The sequence below is a fragment of the Equus przewalskii genome, chromosome 23 (genome assembly GCF_037783145.1).
Source record: "Equus przewalskii isolate Varuska chromosome 23, EquPr2, whole genome shotgun sequence".
NCBI lineage: Eukaryota > Metazoa > Chordata > Mammalia > Perissodactyla > Equidae > Equus > Equus przewalskii.
In genome coordinates, this window is record NC_091853.1 from 7248377 (window position 1) to 7270439 (window position 22063).

The window sequence follows — 22063 nt, forward strand, 5'->3', positions numbered from 1 at the left end:
TTAGCCTAAGTTAACTGACTAGCTGAAAGGATTCAGTCGATTTTCACTAATTTCAGAACTAATATACCTGATTTTATTCCTGTCATATTATCAAAATTTATTAGTTTTATTTTATTTTTTTAATAAGTTTTGAGATGTAATTCACATACCTCTTAGTAAAATGTATTGATTTGTAGTATATTCATAATGTAGAATATTTTCATCACTACAAAACCCCACACCCTCCCCTTCTCCCTTCCCTCCAGCCCTGGAAACACTAATCTACTTTGTGTCTCTATGGATTTGCCTTTTTTTTTTTTTTTCGCTTGAGGAAGATTCTCCCTGAGCTAACATCTCTGTCAGTCTTCCTCTATTTTGTATGTGGGTTGCTGCCACAGCATGGCTGAGGAGTCATGTAGGTCCGTACCCGGGATCCAAATCCACAGACCCAGGCTGCCAAAGCAGAGTACACCGAACTTAATCACTAGGCCATGGGGCCAACCCCCTATATTGTTGTTTCTTCTTTTTTTATTTTTTCTTCTTTTCTTGTTTTTTTGTTGATTTGATCAAGAGTCTAATTTCCTTTTTCTTTTTTAATTTGGGAGTTTTACAGTACTTTTTATTTCATTAATATTTACGTTCATCATCAGTACACAGCCCTCTTATTCCATGAGGCTATTATCAAATATTCATTCCACAAACACTGTCTTCTCCTACGTCTCCCCTCACCCCCTTCTCCCAACGATATGAGACCTCTGGGATCCCTTCGCTTCCCCACTCTCCACCCTGACACCCATCAGAGGAGATCTTGGGAGCACTTTTATCTCCTCCCAGTCTCCCCCAGCTTTTAGACTATTCAGATTTCTGTTGCAGTCTCTTCTACTTGAGTCTTTATTTAGCCCAGGTATTGCACATTCTTAGATGGTCTGTCATTGATTTTGCTTTGACTCTGTGGATATTGGAAGTTTGGGTGCTCACCACTGTTTCCTCTCCTCTTAGTCTTTCCTCACCTGAACACTCCCTGCGGGTTAATTTGGTGGTGTTGTAGCTCTACCCTGCCTTAAGGTCTCCCTCGGACTGTGACATGGTGATGTCCTGGCTGGGTGTGGGGCTCTGAGTCTGCAGTCCTCTAGGCGTCCGTGAATGTTATTTCATTGCCTCATGCCTTTTGAATATCCTGCCTAGTGCCAGTCTAACCCTTTTTCCTCTGTAAGCAACTTGCTGCTTCTTTGCGGAAGACTTTAAAATGCTTTCTTTATCTCGGAGCTCAAGGATTGTATTAGCATATGCCTAAGTGGTATCTCGTCTCATCAATTCCACCTGAAACTGCACTTTCAAAGTACAGATTTGGATCTTCCTAAAATTCAAGATGTTAATTTTTTTAAAAAGTAGTTTCTCTTTTATAATTATTTTTGTCCTCTTGTCTTCCTTTTCTTTTAACTCCTGTTATTTACAGGTTGGATTCTTGGAGTCTTTCCTCCACACTCTTATAACTTTTCTCTTTTTATATTTTTCTACTTCTACTAGATCTTGAAATCTACTAATCCTAGTCTCAACTTTGATCAGCCTTCCTTAAGGAAGGAAACTTATCTACTCAATATTGTAACTTACAAATCTTCTTTTTTCGTTCCAGGAAGTCTCTCTTAGTGCTGTACTTGTACCTCTTCAAATATTTATTATTCTTCTCCTTCCCCTAAGAGTTCTCCTTTGTTGATGGGCTGTTCTGATTGCTTTCTTCATTCTTTCTCTGACTGTTAAACCTCCTTAGGTGTCCTTTTATTTTTCTTTGTTCATTGCCACACAGGTGCACCTGCTGAGTACTTTAAGTGGACTCATCCCATGGACGTGGGAAAGTACAGACATCTCAGTCATCACAGGCCCGTAGTAGGCATGTTGCCAGTTACCTATGGAGGCACCAGAAGGGAGGCTTTCTTCTGCATTAGTATAAAGAAAACTCAGACACTCCACTCTTCCTGAGGGCCAGAGGATCAGGCACACTCAAGGGTCCTGTGATCACTGAGGGACAGCTCCACCAAGGGGCTGCTACATGCTGGTCCTTGCCTTAGAGTTCTCCTGCTGTGGTCCCAATGCTCTTGTTCAGCCCAGAGTAAGAAAGTGCCACAACAGCTATCTAGCTCACATCCTCTACCTGAGTACCAGTCCTAATGTCTGCTTGACTTAAAGAAAAGAGGATGTATTTGACCTGAGTTGGAAGTAGAGAGGAAGCAGAACACAATTAGGCCATCATCTTCCCAGAATTCCCTGGGGATATAATGATGAACATAAGAATGATACATTCCCTGTCCTCATGGAGCTTATGGGCTAGTTGGGAAGTCAGATAGTATCAAAATAAATAAATAATTAACTAAGAAAGAAAGAGAGATTAAAAAAAGAAGAAGAAACCCACATATAATTCTGAAATCACAACTTTGATTAGCGCTATGAAGGAAAGGTAAATGGAAATATCAAGAATGTATGAAATGGGAGCTGACCTGGTAGGGGTGTCAGGGAAGTGATGTCTGAGGAAGCGATGATGGAGCTGAGATCCCAAGAAAGAGTAGGAGCTAATTGTGTAATGAGGGAAGGAAAGAGAGCGACAGGCAGAGAGAGCAGCATATTCACAGACCTTGGGAGTCAGCACGGCACATGTGAGGAACTAAAAGAAGGCCTCTGTGGCTGGGGAAGAGCAGAGTGTGAGAGAAGCTGGAGAGGAAGGTAACGATGGGTCAAACCATGCAGGGCTCGGTAGGCCATCATAGGGAGTGTGGTCTTCTCTCTAAAGCAGGTAGCCGTGGGAGTGTTTTATACCAGAGGTAAAAATATCTGATTCATATTTTCAGCAGATCATGAGAATTCAAGGAGAGCAAATTTAAAGGAGCCATGTGATGCTAGGAGACCAGGGAGAAGGTTATCATTGTAATCTAAGGGAAAGGTGATAGTAAGATGGTGGTCAATATACAGGAAGTACACTTTTAGATGGTAAAATGGAAGACGGGTATGAGAGTGGAAGGTGTCAAAGATACCCCCAAAGTATCTGGATTACACTGCTGCTGCATGAAATAGAAACACTGTAAGAGGACCAATTCAGTCATTCATGTCAAGGTCTCTTTGAGATACTCAAGTGGAGAAGACAATATGCTGTATGAATCTGGGGCAGGTCTGGATAGGAGATAGAAATATGTGAGCCATCTGGGTTTAGGTGGACATTGAGTCTGTTAGGCATGAATGAGAATACCTTGGGAGAGCATTAGAAGAGAAAAAGATTGTTAATCTCGTATACTTCTCATGTCTCTCTAAATTGTATTACCTTTTCTGGAAAAGTGATTGGGAATGTGTATCAGTGTCTGAAAAAGTGATTATAATTTCCTATAACTATTTATAGGAATCTATCCTTAGAAAATAGTAGCAATAAATGTGACAAAGGCTTATGGATAAAGATATTCACTTAAGCATCATTTATGAATGCAAAAAAAAAGGAATGACAATTATCTAATATTAGAAGGAGATTAACTATCATGTATTTATATTAATGAATATTATGCCATTATAAATTGGATGTTTATAAAGATGTACTGTAAGTAGATGACCGTGATATAATAATAAGTGAAAAAGAAAGACATAAAATTGATAGAGAGATAGTAAAACGGAGATAGAGGAGGAGAGAGAGAGACAATCTCAGCTGTGTGAAAAATGCATAGAACAAAAGAGTATAAGCAAGTAATCTGTAAACAGTGGAAAATGGATGATTGTTACCATTTTTATACTTTTATCTAGTTTCCAAAGTTTTCAAAATGTGTATGAGTTGCATCTTATGTATTATTTTATTATTAGGAAAAGAAATATAAAATTATAATATCCCAGTTATAAATATGCGCTTTATAGGCATTTCACTCTGTTAAAGAATGGTTAATGTTCTTTCCTTTTCACAATATTGATGAGCATTTCTGTTTTGAATCTATCATAGTATTTGAGGTTTGTAAGATTACTGGCATGCGTTTTAAAGTTTTATGAGCCATTTAGAATAGTTTCAGAAAATTGATCTAATTACTAGACAATAGCAAATCCATCCCCCTCAGACCAACTCCCCTTCAGTTGGCACCCAGTGTGTCCTATTGAGAGTATTTGCATTTCCTTCACGTTTGAATGCTCAGGAGTACAGAGGACTCTGAATTCTTTAATGTGAGAGGCTTTTTGAAGTTATATAATGCACGAACATAGGAATTTGCTAATTATTTTAAATACAGTGAATTGTTTTTGTTTTTCTCCAATGACTGTCAGAAAACTATCCATTTGGACTGTCTCTTGTATCATCATTGTCTGCAGCGCTATAAAACTGTTTTGAATTTGGCTCAAAACTAAAAGCATGATTTTTTTTTTAACTCCAGGAATGTTTACAAAGACTATCGCTTCCTCGAGCTGGCATGTGATTCACAGGAGGATGTAGACAGCTGGAAGGCATCTCTACTAAGAGCTGGGGTTTATCCTGATAAATCTTTAGTAAGTTGGATATATGTCTTACTTAAAAATTACTAACCATGTTTAAGAAAACATAATTCTACATATTATATGCTGACGAAACTAGTTCTCTTTTGACTTAATTAATTTGGCACAGTTTTAACTGCTACTTTGCTTATATTTCTTTTTCTCTGTTAGGTTTCTATTTTAAGAAGTTTATGTATATATTTGTTAAAGAAAATACCCTACTCTGCCATAAAACATAATATATGTGATCTCAGACCAAGAGAGAGTTTCTTTGTTTTAGTTTAAAATTTTGTTTTCTTTTATATGCTATTCCACAGTTGTTATAGTATTAATACCAGCAGTTTATAACATTCTTCATATAGTCATAGTATATATATCATCAATTATAACACTGATATTTCATATTCTTAAAAATATACTTATTTTTATAAAAATCTACCTCCTTTCATTATGTCTGTATTACCTGTACCCATAATTATATCTGTAAACTCTGCTTAATGTTATCATGAGTGTGAAAGAACAAAAAAAATATTGCTATTCCCACTTATCTTTATTAATATCCTTCAAGTGTCTTGGAGACACTTCTCTCATTCAAGTTAATAAACAGATCTTCTATTTGTGTTCTTTGGAAAATGTAATATTACACAGGCTAGTCTGGAGTTAAACTTCAGAGGTCCTACCCACCATATGCACACGCTCCGTGAAACAGCCTCTGCAGACGATGCTTCTCACGCTTCCCTGCTGCTTCCTCCGAGACACTGGACTATCAAGGACTCCCCAGAACTAAAGACCTGAGACTGAGCCATGGGGAGCTAGTCCAGCTTGATCCTGTGGTGCTTGCTTGGCTCCAGATCAGTATATAGGGCTGATCATGCACAAGTTCGGTTCTTTGCAGGCACCAAAAAGGGATAGAGTCTTTTCAAGAGGAAGTCTGAGATATGGGTGCAATGTGGGACAATTGATGCGTCCCTGGGGGAATTTCAGACCTGACTGCATCCCTGAGGTTACCTCGGAATTTAACAGAGTTCCAGGGGTAAAGGATTGAAGATTTGTGCCAAAATCTTCTCCTTATTGCTGTTATTTTAGCTCATGCGTAGACCTCTTAACCCCATCCCAACCTGCATTTGTCTGGTTAGCACCTAAAACAATGAACCCCCCACAACATGCCCTGTGCCCTCCAAGTGAGGTGAAACCAGACCCTTTCCTGGTGATCCCCAGGAACAGAGGTATCTGTATACGATTTCCATAATTGTTGCCCAGTTCTTACCAATTGTGTGCATACATATTTGCATAGATATATACCGCTCTAAAGACCACACATAAAAAACTAGAATACTGCTTCTACTTTTGTTGTTAATTCTTAGCATTACTTATTACTCTTCCCTATCCATTGATGGTAGTGTGTTTAATTTCACAAACATTCTATCTTAAAAATGCACATATACTTCGTTTTTCATTCATTCATTTCATAAAAGCCTGTTGAACGCACGCTTTTTTCCAGGCAGTATTCTAGGCACTAGCAGCAGAGGGGTGAACGAGGTCCCACCCCCAAGAAACAGCTGTTAAACAAGTGAACTAATCAATGTCAAATTGTATAGCCTGATTTAAGGGAGTGATACATTCTATAAAATAAAATAACAAAGTAAGTTAAAGGGGCAGACAGTGAGAGTGAGGGGCAGGCGAGCCTTGTTTTAGTAAAGGTGGCTAGGGGAGGCCCCTTTGGAGAGCTGACATTTGAGTGGGCTCCTGAAGTAAGGGAGGGAGTACATGATATGAAGTCTGAAGAAGAATATTGGTGGCAGAGGACTGGCAAGTGCAAAGCCAGCTCAGTATCTTACAGGAACGAGAAAGTCAGTGCGTCTGGAACACAGTGAGGGAGGACAAAGGTGGTTGCTGGTTTCCAAGAGGGTGGTCAGAGGCAGAGTGTGTAGGCCTTGAAGGAAGTGGTGAGCATTTGGGTGTTATTCTGAGTGAGATGGGAAGCCATTAGAGGGCTTCCAGCCAGGTAATGACATGATAAGATTTACATTTTTCAAAGATCGTTAGGGCTGGGTTTACGGGAAGCAGTTGAACGTGTGGGTCTAAGCACAGGCTTTTGTGTCAAACTACCTGGATTGAAATTCCAGACGCTCACGTCCAAGCTGTGGGATCTTGGGCAGGCTGCCTAGGCTTTTTATGTTTCAAGATTCCCGTTTCTAAAGTGAAGATGACAAAAGGCCTCTAGACATAGTGGGTTCGACAGGATTAAGTGAGATAATGCAGGGAAAGCACTGAATAGGGTGGGCACAAGGAAGCACTCTTTATTTATAATAATAGTGATGATGATGATAATCATAGTAATAATTTTCATCACAGACTACTTTCTTTAACAAATAGAGGAGAGCTAAAACACTGTGGGTATTATAATATAGCCCAATGAGATTAGAAATACTTTATGCTATTTTCTGTCTTTCAAATATGCTTGGTTATATAAAGTATCAACGTGTGTGTGTGTGTATCTTCCTTACATGCGACTGTCATGTTTGTGAAAATGTTTTCTTAGGTCATGATTTTGTCCGTTAAACTTATTTTAAATGCACTAGACAAGTTTGCTATTTAAAGAAATTATGTAATGTGTCTCTTGTGAGGGAAAAACGGTCTTAGAAAAGCAAAATTACCCAACCTTCAGTGAGCTGTTTTTATAAATCTGGATTTTCATGTATCCATAGTCCTACACAAAGAAGATACTCAATGAAATATTTGCTATTTTTTATCAGAATGCTCAATTTTAAGCAAATCTAGAGTTCTCCCACCCAATCTGTTTTGATCTTTTCACATCGTTTTGTTTATAAACACACATTTGGTGCAGTCACTTGGAAGATCGAGACAAAGAGGTTTTTCACTACATACCAAAGACGTGACAGGAAATTAAACTTGGCAGTGTGCCCGGATCGTTGCTTTTTCTCAGTTTTTATCGTAAACAATATTTGCATTTCTTATGCACAATGGCTGAAGTTTCAGATGTTTAAATGGCAGCTAACTAGTGAAAGCACTCTGAGTAGAAGCTTGTCTAAACGTTCCATTTTGTGAACACGCTTAGATTCGGGGAAGGGGTACTTTTAGGCACGGTTATGCCTAACGTAGGAAGATTTGCTGAAGAAGTCAGATTAATTTAATAACAGATGTCTCTCCCTCAGTAAATTTTTAGGCCTCTGGTGTGTCATTTTGTTTTTTTATCAGTAAACCGTTGAGTCAACAGCAAATCAGTCGATTGCTACCCTAACAGTGAAATATTTCTGTGTCATACGTGGACGTGAGTCTAGACTCAGTAAGTTTTGCTTTCTACGCAAGATACCTCTATTTTGACTGGAAAAAATTCTCCATAGATCATTTTTTAAAAATGTATAAATGCTTCATTTAGATAAACAGCCATCACCCAAATTTGAATGAAATGGTGTTCTGGACAGTTTTTTTCCAACTAAGGTTGCACTTTTTTATAGCATGCTTTTGCCCATTGTACTTTTTCCTATCACGTCCACACTATGGAATGTTTTTATGTCACTCATCATAATGTTCTGCTACCCTGTTTCATCCGTCTCTTAGGTCATTTCTTGGAGTTTTCTACACATTTCTTTTTCTCTCTTTCTTTCCCTTCCATCCTCTTCCCCCACTTCCTTCCTTCCCTTCAGCTGTCACTGTTATGGTGGACTCAAGAGACTCGAAGACAAAAAAGATACAATTCTTACTTTATAGAAATTCAAAGTCTAGTGGAGCAGAGAGATGCAAATTACAATGTGATAAAAACTGTAGTGGCTATCTGTATAAAATGGAACAGTCCAACTATATTTCCATCTTCATTTTCTAGTTATCTTCTATTTTCTAATTACCTTCAGTGCCTTAATCTCTCTGGATCCAAAGCAAAATGTAGACATCTTATCTGAGCAGTGTAGTGTGTGGCCCTCAAAAGGAAAGGAGGAGTCCTGGGTTCAGTTTCCCACTATGCCACTGACTTACTCCAGGAACTTAGGCATAACCTCTCTGAGTCACAAATGTAGCACTCTACCAGTCACCTGATCTTTATGAGCAGCCACAATATTTTAAAATATATTTAAATTGAATTTGGATTTAGCACAATTTTATTTCTTTTATTTCTCTTTCTTGGCCATTAGATTGAAATTATAACCACTATAAAATTAATATTGTTAAGTAAGGGTATAGGATTTTACACAGTTTCAAAGTAATAATGTTTCTGATGGAATTAATTAATAGCTTTTTTTACTGATGAGACTGAGATAAAAAGTTTCTGTGGGCGGCCGGCCTGGTGGCGTAGTGGTTAAGTTCCAGCTCTCCGCTTTGGTGGCTGGGAGTTCTCAGGTTCAGATTCCAGGTGCAGACCTGTGCCACTCGTCAAGCCACACTGTGGCAGCATCCCACATACAAAATAGAGAAAGAGAGGCACAGATTTTAGCTCAGGGCCAATCTTCCTCAAGCAAAAAGAGGAAGATTGGCAACAGATGTTAGCTCAGGGCCATTCTTCCTCACCAAAGAAAACCCAAAAACGTTTATATGTGTGTATATTGTGTGTGTGGGTGTATCAGTAGTAACAGGCTATAATTAAAGAACTTTTAAAATATTATTTTACTGACACACATACATAAATTTTTCCTATAAGGGTGAATACAGATAAATATGAATTTGATTAAATATCTGAAGAACATGATATAACAAATGACTGATTTTCTGGCACAGTTTTGTCAGCATACAATATGATTCAAATTATATATAAACATTAAGGAATTCCAAATTCTTTGGAACGTTTTGCGTGCAGTGAAATGAGATAGACTTTAAGTCAAATCCACTCATGTTTGGATCTCTCCTCTTCCATTTATTAGCTCTGTGGCTCAGGCAACTTATTTAACTCTCCAGTCGTCTATTCTTTTTTAAATCCAAAATAATAATACCTTCCTCTGAGTGATTTTATAGGATACAATGAAGGCTATTACACACTACATCTAGCTCAGTGCCTGCAACTGGGTGAAAGTGTCCAATGCCATGTAACCTTTATTATTATTATTGAAAATCATTAATGTGTCCATGAAGCTGTAATTCCCAATTTAGTAGTTCCCCTTTCTTTGGAAACTCTCAGTGGGATTGGGGCATGTGAGGGAGAATTTCCCCAACTGTTGGCTGAGGAAGGCAAGTTGCTTAGGGGAGCCTTGGGCTTATGCTGCCCTGTGGGCAGTCCAGCCTTACAGGCTCCACCGCTCAGCCGGGAGTGAGTCAGAGGGCTGTCAGGCAGCATGAGGATTCATAAGCCTGCCTTCAGATGCTGGCCTGCTGGCCATCTGAAAGAAGCAGCCTGCAGACCCGTGCATGCCTTGTAAGTAAATCTGAAGCAAATTCAGTTTTGCATGTTTGTAAGTCATACACCTCAGAGCTTTCTACGAGGTTTCTGTTAGCTGTATGGATAACGCTCCTCCCATATAGTGTATGCTTTCTTAAGAGATGAAAAATGACCGTAGAAAGTGAAACACCCTGGAACTTCACTATACCTCTGCATTAAGGTTTCTCTCAATCATAATTAATGATTTTAGGACTGCTTTGGAGGCTGAAGAAATTCCTTTTGGATAGACTCTAAAACTAAACTTTTCTCTGTGGCAAATGCCCTTTAGAGGAGAGGGTCTCTCTATCATTCTAGGGGGAGAATAGGAATGGCCACAGACCTCCATAAATATTTATTAATATGGCAGTGACCACTCATAGGCATTTATTCAGCCATCTGATAACACAAGACTGAAAATGCCCATGCTTGGCCAGCTACACGTCACTTTGTTCTTAGCTTATTCAGCAGTGCTTTGCACAGAACTCAGAGCAGCTACATGACCAGTTCTGAAGCATTTAGCTTTCCTTCAGTGGAGGTACTTTCAGGGATCTACACATAAATTGCTGCCACACCGAACAGTGGAGGGAATTATAAAGCATTTACAGTCTACCGTTCATGACTGTTACACCTCTCTCAGAATAGACAACTGGGAAATGACTGAAGGAAACAAGAAATGGCAAAGCCACACCACGTCCTCCTCTTGTATGTTCCTTGGATTTAAGGATTGAGGCCCCCTACTCTGTGACATCATTATTGCCACTACAAATAGAACCATCTGCCGTCGATCTGGGAAGCCAGTCATCCCCTAATGTGCAAAAATACTTGGTTGAACTCCTGAAACTTATTTGCTAGATCAAAAGCTGCGCTGCTGTGGAATGCAATAAACTCCATCTGTTTGAGGTCTTTTCAGCAATATTGCACTTCTTCGGAGAACCGGGGTCCCGTTATTCTATAAAGTACTATTTTACTCCTGATAAAATTCCCTGTGGGGATCTTTATTGCCTTATTGAACAGTCAGCATATTCTTTACAAAAGACTCTTTTTTTTCCCCCTTCACTCATTCTTGTACCATTATTTGTATCTCACATAAGCCCGTGATGTTAACGGTTATATCACGGCAACGCACAATGCCAAGAAGTTTCTCTACACTATGTTATCAGTGTCTTTAAATTTATGTTTATTAAATATGATGGTCGTGATGGTCCTTGGATTAGACATTTCCCCAGAGTCACCAATTGGCACTGTTTTCAAGAAAATACACTTCTGCAATCGTTGCCTTACCGCTCTCCAGAAAATTTCTGTGTATTGTTTCCCCCTCTACATCCTCTCTTAAACTAAATGCCGGATCTCCAGCCCGGCCTGTTTCTCCACTCCGTGCTAGCTCTCCTCCACAGACACACACGCTTTACTAAAGGCTCCCTTCCACTCCACATCTCAGCGAGAAATTCCTGCTGGGCCCCTTGTGAGAAGCATTCAGATCTGGTCCCTGCCCACATCCCATCGTGTCTTCCTCACAGGATCTGACCTTGCGAGGACTCAGGCTGCCCTGGGAGTAATGAATCACCATTTTATTTTTTTAAGCCATATGTGAGTTAAATTGTTTGATATAAATCATACTCTTGCAGCTCCAGTTTGAAACAGGAGAGCCATTTGCCTGCCGCCTGTCGCTGGCTGCTCTCTGTGTCTCTATCCAGAGTGTCCCTTTAGAAATGACTACATTTCTGTGACTAGCCTTTCCAGACCCATTTTCTTGAATGTGGACCAGTGTTTGTTTTGGCCACATCCCCACTATACAGTTTTCACTTCCCATGCCAACCCGAGACAAAATTCATTATTTATGAAATAAAAGAACGGTACAGATGGAGGTCATAACTTGGTCTGCTTACCCTGTCTCCCCAGAACCACCCACTCCTTTCCTCTGCTCTCTTTTCCTTTTTTTTCCACCTTCTTTGAAACCAAGGATGCAGTGTTTGTTTAAAAATGCATTGGCTGGTGAAATTTTCCACTGCTTGGCATGTTGGAGGAGGGGCCGTCAAGAAAGGGCAAGCCAACATACTAAATACTTTGCCTTTCATGCTAACAGTTCACTTATTACCAATTCAAACCAATCCTTTTTGGCCGGGTTCCCATACTCCAAGCATTCTGAGTAGTAAGAAGGGGGAAATCTCTGTCGTAATTTTCTGCTGTCATAAATGTATAATTTCATTTAATATAAGTGGATTCTTTGACTTGTCCGTGAGCTGTGAGTGCTGTATGTGTGTGTATGGGATGTCAGTTAATAGCTAAATTATTTGTTTTGATTTTGCTCCAGCACGAAAAACCTCATAATTTTAAAATAAATTTATGTTTAACATATTTCTTTTTTGTTTTTTTCCTTGCGGCTACATGCACAGGGGAACAACAAAGTAAGTTCTTTGACCTACTGCAGCTCCTCTTTCTCTCCAGCCCCCGCGGCCCTCCTGCATGTGTCTTGGCAAGTGTGTTTCTGTGCAAGTTGAAATGACTGTCGTCTGTGACAGTGCACAAATGATATAGGGTGTGCAAATGTCAGAAAAACATGCCTTTGGACTACCATAATGGCTGTTCTGTTTTGACCTTTTGGAAGGGAAATATTATGTTCTTCAGCGTTGGTTATTGGGCAGTTCAGAGAGGTTGATATTATAAGGAAACAGATTGACACTGAGAGCAAAGATTTTGAAGATTTAACATTGGGGGCTCTTCTGCAGAAACAGTGTGACTGTTCTGATGAATCTGATGAAACTCAGTGCAGCTGAAGTTTTTGACCAAAAATCAAAGCTCTTATGTTAATGTGCAGTTATAAAAACCCAAAACTGGAGTCTTAAATAGCAGGATGGCTGGCTTTGTTGGTAAAACTGAACTAGATCAGTGCTCTGGCTTTGAAGGTGCCTTAAAATGGATGGAGGAGGGTGGGGTCAACATTTGACTTGGCTTCTGTGCCCTTGATGTATTCCAGCTGGATGGAAGCAGGAGGGTGTGGGGAATGAGGGGGAGACTGAAATGTGTATGATAGATTTGTGAAGCTAGGCAACACACACAAATGGTGGAAATTAATGTTGTTGTGTAATAGATAAATAAGCCATTTAGTAGTTTGTAAGATTGCTAACTTGTTTAAATTTTAATTCAACTTTTTCAAAAGATTAGAATTACCTCTCATTTATATTTGTTATATAATAATAACATAGTTGGGGAAGATAGTCTTAAGCTTAGCGGGATGATTTGTTTTTCATTTTTTTTCTGTGGAGAATTATTAGTTCTTCATCCTACCAGGTGGCCCACTTAAAATGGGCCTCATTGAATACAATAACAATTGAAAAGAATCGGTTATATAAGGGCTCGCCTGTATATTTAGACCAGCTGGAATTCATCAAAATTGCTATTCATAAGCCATACATATAGAATGTAAAACAAATGTGGGAAATCTTACCGTTTAATTCGATGGAATGTGCTATTATGGAATAAGTTGACATAGATGGTTGGTATTGAAAATGTGTCACTCTATAAATTTATATCTTGATATAACTGCTCATGACCCAAGTAATAATATTTAGTAAAGTTAAAAATAATACAAGTAAAGGCATTTGTGAAGGAGCAAAGGGGTGAATTCAGCCCACTAATAGTTCACTTTTTTAAAATAGCAGGTAACTTATGAAATTGATTAAAGATTTCTTACGCAAAGTAAAGGATAATATTTCTAACTAGTACTACCACTATCGGAAAAAAATATTTGGACAAAATACAAAAACCCATATTTTAGTTCTTATACTTTACAGTGTGTTTCAATTCTGGAGTAGTAAGTGTGTCTGATCCTGGTCTACTTACATTACACTGAGTCCCTGTCTACAGTTTCCTGTTCTGCATCTTCTGTTTGTTTGTTAAGGAGCCTGAGCTAATAGCAAGCCTGTGCATGCTGAAGATGAGGGAAGCAGCTGCTGATATTTTGGGGAGGTGCTAACCCTTAGGCCACTTGAGAAGCATTTATAATTTGCCTCTTTCGCGAGTGATTCACTGATGACTTAGAAGGCATTTGTAAAATTCCCAGAAGAAAACACTTCTCCGCAGCAGGAGTCATCCGTTTTTTTGTGTCTTGCGTAGTCAAGTTCTTCTGGGTAATAAAATGTTCAGTTTAATAGAGTTGACTGATTTTCAAATATTTATAACACAATGAGAAATAAAACTCAAAAATTCCGAGCTGCTTCTCATTAAGGATACCTCTAGGATGATGCAGAGGGCCCTCCAAATCTCCAGGCACCTGGAGCCACCGTCGCACCCTGAACAGTTGGTACACGTCGAGGGGGGAGCTTCAGGTGTTGGTTAGACTTAGAGTGTTGGTTGGAGTGTCAAAGATGTGAGCACTTACTTTGATTTTTAATTGAAGAGTAGCTGCTTGGGAGGTGCTGATATTTATTGCCTGTATGCCTTCATTTTTAATTGTTTATGTTATGAAAAAGTGATAGTTTGTGAAAAAGTATAATACTGGTACTTTTAAAACATGATTATTATACTGACCAAGGACTCTGGCACGAAAGAGCCTCATCAAATAACAAACAGCACATCTGCATGCTATTTTCCTTTAGCTTAGAATTTCAGTATAAATGGAAAACACTGGAGTACAAGCTGTGCTGTCTCCAGAGTATAGATCTGGAGTCTTCAAAGGGAGAATATGAGATTCTTTTTTCCCTCTCATGCTGGAATGCTTGCTCTGAGTTGTCCCCAAGGCAACATACCTGACTTGTTGACTGCCATATACGTGAGCCAGCTGTAAAAGGTGACTCATTTTAGACTCACAATGGCTGTTTATTTAGTGAGTGGCATTTTATTATTTATGATACTAACCAGACTCTAAAGAGAATGAAGCCTGCTCAATTAACGTTTCTCTAGATGAGCAGAATGAATGGATTCATCTTCCCACGTACATTAAGTGTGGTGCACACACACACACGTGTATTCTGAGGTATATGAAACACCCCTACTATTCATTTTCTCAGTGACAGCTGAATCGAACTGCTTCATCTATCTTTAGGTTATGCTTAGAGTTTGGAAGCTAATCCTCTAAACTCCAAGGAAACAAACTTCTACAAGAGACGCACATTTAGATTCACATTACGAATGAATGATGAAACAAAACACCAGTGTTCATGTTCCTCTTTGAACAATTATACGTATTTTGTTATTTCTCCTCAAAAAGCAAATTTTCTGTTTTAGAAGAGATTGTAGTTGCTCAGGAAGAATTTTCCTTTCAGACCCATTACTTCTTTTTCCCCTTGAATGATTTTCTGCTGGCATAGTGGTACCCTAAACTGCTTAGGGTGGAATCTGTCTCGTCCTGAGAGGGGTTTCCCTGGCCCACAAAGTCCAGGTCAGTGTCTTCATGAGTAGGAACCTTGGACTTCCTGAGTAGTTTTGAGAATGGGAACAAGTATGTACAATACCAGGGAGGTTTGTCTTTCTTTTTTTAATTTGTTTGTTGATCACAAATGTAAATCACAATGTCATTTTCAGAACTGAGGCCTTCAAGTAAAAAGTAATCTCCATGTTTTGTCCTAGGAAGAAGACATTTAATTTCCTTCTTTAACATGATGCCCTCTCTTGGTAGGCATTTCTAGAAATTTAATAGGCATTTAATTTTATTTCTTTATTGAAGACTTTTCTTGATTAAATATCTTTGATATTAAATTATGCAAATTATAGGTAGAGAAAATACTAGAAGGAATAAAATTCTGTAACTAAAACTCTCAAATTTCTTAATGATGTTGGTGCAAAAACACAAATGAAAATTAAAAAGAATCCTAGGTTCAAAAATGAATACTTCAAAAAATTTTAAATTATGGGGAAAAGCTACATTTAATCTCCTCCCTTATAAATCTTTTATTACCTTTGAAAGAGAAATTTACTATCACTTTACTTATGATTTTTTAAACTAAAGGATTCTTATATTTCCCCCAGCAGAAGTATGAAATTGACTGCCTTGATTGGCTGGAAGGAGCATTTGAAAAGGAGAAATAGAACCAAAACATGCTAAAACAATTTAAAAATAGCGAAGTTTTTATTAAGTTCTAGTTAGGTCCCATGCAATAATTTTATACATATTGGAGGGCTTTGATATTTAAGAAAAGAAGAAGGAAGGAAAATCAGATTTAAACACCTATTTTTACAACATTTAAAAAATGCTTTGTCTAGTGATTTCCCAACACGTTCAGCAAGACAAGTGAACATTGTCAGTCTCCTTGAAAGGGAAAAATAGTTATTACCTCGAGTGCTTATTTTGGTGATCCATTGGATTCTAGCAGTCATGTGCAAAGATAGAGTGTGCTAAATCAAATGTCACCAAAACATACTATACTGAAGGACACAGATGTTAAATCCATGTTAATTTGTCTTCCTCTTAGGCGAGACCTTCAACTCCTAAACTCCTGTCCTTGGTCATAGGTGAGAGAGTATAGACAGGCAGTGAAAACCCAGCATCAACCCTGGAAATGGAAATGTCTTGATGATGTGAGTTATACTCGTGGTAGATGAAAGGAGAATTACGACAGTATTATGTCGTAATGTACATTTCCTCTCTTATATTTAAAATGCATTAGTGAAAGTCAGAACATTCTAAGCAGTTTAGGTATAGTCAGCTCAATTAGGGTTATTTGTTTTCTTTGAATAATGTATATACTTTTCCTGATTTTCTTAAAGAAGTTTAGTAAGTGTATTTCCCTGGGATTTAAGGAGAGCCCATCTGGTTCACTTAATTTATGCATAACCCAGTAAGAATATCATTAAAGTTAAAAGAAAGGATGAAAACTCACTGGCCTCAAAGTGTTGTTGTCATTTCATGTGCATATAAAAATGAATTGTGTGTCTCAATCATTGCAACACCCATAACCCTTTGGTTCTTTTTTGGCAAACGAGTCTTAAAAGAGCATTGCTACTGCCTAGGTTTTGAACCTCCTGACTTTAACCTTCATCAGTTCGAAGAAAGGATAGTTCAACTGGAGGCAGAAAACTTTGAGAAGCGTTTTGGAATCTATATTATGTTTCCAATTTATTAACCTTGCCAAATAGACTCTATAGAAAAGCAAGAATTGATCTGCTGCTCAGAAAGCTCACAGTGAGTGACAGCACAGGGACTTCTGAAGGGCGCTTGGGGCTTATTTATATATTTTTATTTCCTCTCTTGTATCTTTAGTTAATGAGAAATATTGTTAGTGAGGATAATTATGTCTTACATCATCACTTTTTTGACAAATTTTCTCTTAGAGTATTTTAGACATTTTCTTTTTGTGTGCTCCATGATGTTTTTGAATGGAATTGGTTTAACACTGCCCACATATAATAAAATTCTTCATACTTCTGTTTTGAAAGCACATTATCATCAAGTATGATTTTAGAAGCTTTATTGTGATAAGTTTTGTTTTGAAATTTAAAACCTTACAGAATCATTTTTATCAAAAAGTGGAAATTTGTTTCTTCTGTTAATTTATCTTAGTCTGGTTATCATACTGTACAGTGAAATCATAAGAACCACTGTAGTTGTAAGAGTTTAAAGTCCTTCACCCTATTGTTGGCAGATCAACTGGACAAAAACCAAAATAGAAAAGGACATGGCTGTTATACGAAATAAGGATGATTCAAAAGATATGTTTGTATATTGAAAAGATATATAAATATTAGATATCTAACAAACTACAAAAAACTGGAGATACATAGCAAACTTTAAATGTAAAAACCTAGGTACTTAGTGATGAGAAAATACACTCCAACGTGAATCCAAATGAAATCAATACTTAATTTACAAACTATTCGGAATATAATAACAATGAAAACACTGTACAGGACACATTATAAGATATAGTCAATGCTACGCATAGAGAAAAATTAATAACTTTAAATGGAATTATTATTTTAACGGAAGTAAATAAATTTGAAATGTTGGAAAGAGAGCAACAAAAAATCTAAGAAAAGAAAGAAATTAATAGTTAAAGTAAAAAGTAATGAATTAGGAAATAGTAAAAGAAAAATGTGAGAGCTTAAACTACGTACACTTTAAAGCTTTTGTGTGGGACAAAAGAGAATAAACAGTTAAATGACAAATTAGTAAAATATTTGTAGCGTATATAATGTACAAAAATGATTAAATAACCTCAAAATAGAATTGTTTCTATTCAATTCATTTAAAACAAAACAAAACGAAAACCTGCCTATTAGGAAAAAAGAAAGCTGGCCAAATCAATAGACATTCATTTAAGACCAAAAAAAAAAAACTGATAAATAGTTGAAAAAACCAAAAATTGTAAATTAAAGTAGCCAGACAGACATCATTTTTGAGCTTTCAGATTATGAGAAATATGAAAGAATGATCTTGATAGATGGGAGCGAGGAAGCTATCCTTCTCACGTACTGCATATGACAGAGTCTACACAGAGCCTTCCCGGAGGGTGGCCGGTTTGGTGATACGTATCAAATGCTTGGGTATGTGCTAACCTTTTGGCCAAGCAATTCCACTTCTAAATATTTATTTTTATTAAATAATTCAATAATTGTGCACAGGTATTTGTTCAAAAATGATTTTGAAATAATGTTCATAATTACCAATTTTTAAAAACATCATCAATATGTATCATAGATATGGTACAGCAATGAAATGTTATGAAGCAAATTTAAAAAAGTAAAAGATGTAAATATATATCAATTGCAATGGAAATTTTAGTGATAAATTAACTGAAAAAAAACACCATGGATAATATAATCCCATTTTTGCTTTAAAAATTTTATAGAGGAAGATATTTATATGTATATATTTGCACAGTAGAAATACTGAGAAGATATACACCAAAATATTAACAGTATGGGCACTTAAAATTTTTTTTTTTTTAAAGATTGGCCCTGAGCTAACATCTGTTGCCAATCTCTTTTTTTTCTTCTTCTCACCAAAGCCCCCCAGTACATAGTTGTGTATTCTGGTTGCAGGTCCTGCTAGTTCTGCTGTGTGGAGCATGGCTTGATGAGCAGTGCTAGGTCCATGCCCAGGATCCAAATCAGCAAAACCCTGAAGCAGAGTATGCAAACTGAACCGCTTGGCCATGGGGCCGGCCCCTAAATTTTGTTCTTGTGTCATTTTCTCATTTTTCTTCATAACTGTCTTCTGTAAAGTTTTCAAAAACAGATTTTAAAACACACTCAAAAAAAAAATGAAAAAGAGGAAGATATATAAATGGAGGATGGTGAGAAAGAAACAGAAATATAAAATGGTGAAAACGATATTCAGAAGGGTAAATACAGAACTTAAATGGATTAAACTTTATAGGAAAGTCAAAGATAATAATATAGACAAATAGTTGAAGTTAAGCATCTAAGGCTCTACAAATTTGGCATAATTATGTAATCCTGTTTATTATTATTTTTGTAATTATTATGTAGATTTTGTTAATTCTTTTCCTTTACCCTGCAGTGCAAATCTGTTACTTTCCTTGCTGAATGACATATTGTTGAAGGACCAATTTATGAGTTTTTGAACACTCATATTTCTTCGTTAGTAAAGGCTCTCAATAGTGCCTTTATTCCAGAGTCTCAGATTCTCTGGTATCCAACCTCCCCATCTTCCTGGACAGACCATTCTTACTTAAATTCTAGGTTTTTACTTGTCAGCACTGTCACCCCACTATGACTGTGTTGTGCATATCATACAAATAATGTGTATTATCTGAGGATTATCAGGGAACCATTTCATGGCCTAATTTGTGGCCGTTGACCTTCCAGTACTTAAAAAAATTAATTGGAGGGCCAGCCCAGTGGTGCAGTGGTTGAATTTGCATGCTCTGCTTCAGTGGCCTGTGGTTCGCTGGTTTGGATCCCGGGTGTGGACCTATGCACTACTTGTCAAGCCATGCTGTGGCAGGCATCCCACATATAAAGTAGAGGAGGATAGGCATGGGTGTTAGCTCAGGGCCAGTCTTCCTCAGCAAAAAGAGGAGGATTGGCAGCAGATGTTAGCTCAGGGCTAATCTTCCTCAAAACAAAAAAATTTAATTGGAGTGACATCAGCAACATGGTGTAGTGAGCTGTTCCCTTTATCTCTCCCTCTCAAACTAATACTAAATGGACATTCATTTGTCAACGAAGGGTACCCACACAGCACAACAGGACACGTGAGAGACCCAAGCAGCTATACATCTGAAGGTGGATGGACTACCCCCAGGGAGGTGGTGGAGATAGGTGAGCACTCTTTGGCCCCTTAGCTGCCCTGTGCACACACATAACCACTCTCCTGGGTAGCTGGAGCACCAATAGTACCACTGTGGCCTGGAGGGTGGGAACAGGGGACAGCAGCCCTGAGCCCCTATGTGATCATGTTCCTGTCCAATGGGAGAGCCAATAGTGCTGCCACAGTCCTAGGGATTGACTCAGGCTTGGACCCTGTGGGGAGGCCCCACTCACCAAGCCCAATGGCTGGTGCAACCTTAGGAAGAGATGGAGGCAGATCTACACGCCCGGGCAAATGATTTCCCCATAGTGTGAATGCCCATAGTACCACTGTGCCCCTGAAGGTGGAAGTGTGCCTCAGCGCTACTGTGAGAGCAGGCAGTGGCAGCTCTGAGTCCCCGTGTGATTGGTTTCCTGTCCATTGGGGGAGCCCACAGTGCTGCTACAGTCTCCAGGAGTGGCCCAGGCTCGGACCACGTGAGGAAGCCCCACTCACCAAGCACAGTGGCTGGCTTAACCTTAAGAAGAGGCAGCAGCAGATCTGTGTGCCCAGGTGAATGCTCTCCCAGCTGCTGCAAGTGTGCATAATGCCCCACAATTTCCAACAGATGGAGTAGGCTCAGAAACACAGTTCCTGCTTCCCCCAGCAGTAGCAGGTGGAGTCTGTGACCTGATACTACCACAAATGCCCTGGCAAAGGATCAGTTCTTCAAACACAATGAGAAACTACAGCAACAATTCAGAGCAGAAGGAGAATCCTGAAGTCACAGAAATTTACAGTCTAAATGACAGAGAATTCAAAATAACTGTCATAAAGAAACTCAATGGGTTACAAGAAAACTCAGAAAGACATTTCAGTAAGCTCAGGAGTAAAATTAATGAGAAGAAGGAATGCTTCACCAAAGAGATTGAAACTATAAAAAATAACAAAAAGAAATTCTGGATATGAAGAACACAATTAATGAAATAAAAAATATGAAATCTTTAAAAAATTGAGGTGATTTTACGGAGGAAAGAATTAGTAATTCAGATGATAGAAATATAAAATTGAGTCAAGTGGAGGAGAGAGAACTAAGATTCTTTTTAAGTGAAGAAATTGTTCAAGAAATATCTGACTCAATTAGGAAAAGCAACATAAGGATTATAGGTATTCCAGGGGGAGAAAGGAGCAGAGAGTTTGTTCAAAGAAATAAAGCTGAGAATTTCCCAAACCTGAGGAAGGAGCCAGACTTATAAATACGTGAAGCCAAAGGAACCCCCAATTACATCAATACGACAAAACCTTCTTCAAGGCATATAATAGTAAAACTGGCAAAAATCAATGACAAATAAAAAATATTAAGGGCAGCAATGCAGAAGAAAATAACCTACAAAGGAATCCCCTATCAGACTTTCAGTGGATTTCTCAGCAGAAACCTTACAGGGTAGGAAAGAATGGAATGATATATTTAAAATACTGAAAAACAGAAAGTTTCAGCCAAGAATACTCTATCCAATGAAACTATTCTTCAGATACAATGGAGAAATAAAAGCTTTCCCAGATAAATAAAAGTTAAGGGAGTTCATCGCCACTAGACCTCCCCTACAAGAAATGATCAAGGATGCCCTCATACCTGACAGAAAAAGGCAAAGGTCTGCAAAGCTTTGAGCAAGAGGATAAATAGACAGATAAAAGCAGAAAACTTCACCTGTATTTCAGAACAAGGAGGCAAATAGTTAATTATAACTTAAAAGATGAAAGAAAAGCATCAAAAGTAACTATAAACACTTCAACTTAGTCACAAAGTCACAACACAGAACAATAATTTGTAACAATAATAACTCAGAAGGAGAAGAGGAAAGGGATGGAACTTGATTAGGCTAATGAAGACAAAAGTCTATCAGAAAATGGACTATCTCATCTATGAGGTCTTTTATACAAACCTCAAGGTAACTACTAAACAAAAAATCAGAGCAGAGTCACAATTCATAAAAAAGAGAGAGAGAGAGAACTGAGAAAATCTCCATAGAAAACCTCCAACATGAAATGGC

At 38.1% G+C, this 22063-nt stretch overlaps 1 protein-coding gene across 31 annotated transcripts in view; it reads left to right on the forward strand.

Annotated features, from left to right (window-relative positions):
- DNM3 (dynamin 3) overlaps window positions 1-22063 on the forward strand; it is a 565868-nt gene that overhangs the window by 450629 nt on the left and 93176 nt on the right. For 28 of the 31 annotated variants that reach the window (XR_011532051.1, XR_011532053.1, XR_011532052.1 and 25 more), the window contains one exon: window positions 4365-4476. Coding sequence is in view for 26 of the 31 variants with exons in the window: in XM_070591081.1 (XP_070447182.1) it covers window positions 4365-4476 (112 nt within the window). In the remaining 5 variants the exon portion in view is untranslated. Of the gene's footprint in view, window positions 1-4364; window positions 4477-5109; window positions 12179-12216; window positions 12229-22063 lie in introns of those variants that run through there. The other 3 variants (XM_070591067.1, XM_070591088.1, XM_070591089.1) reach the window with 3 other exon arrangements.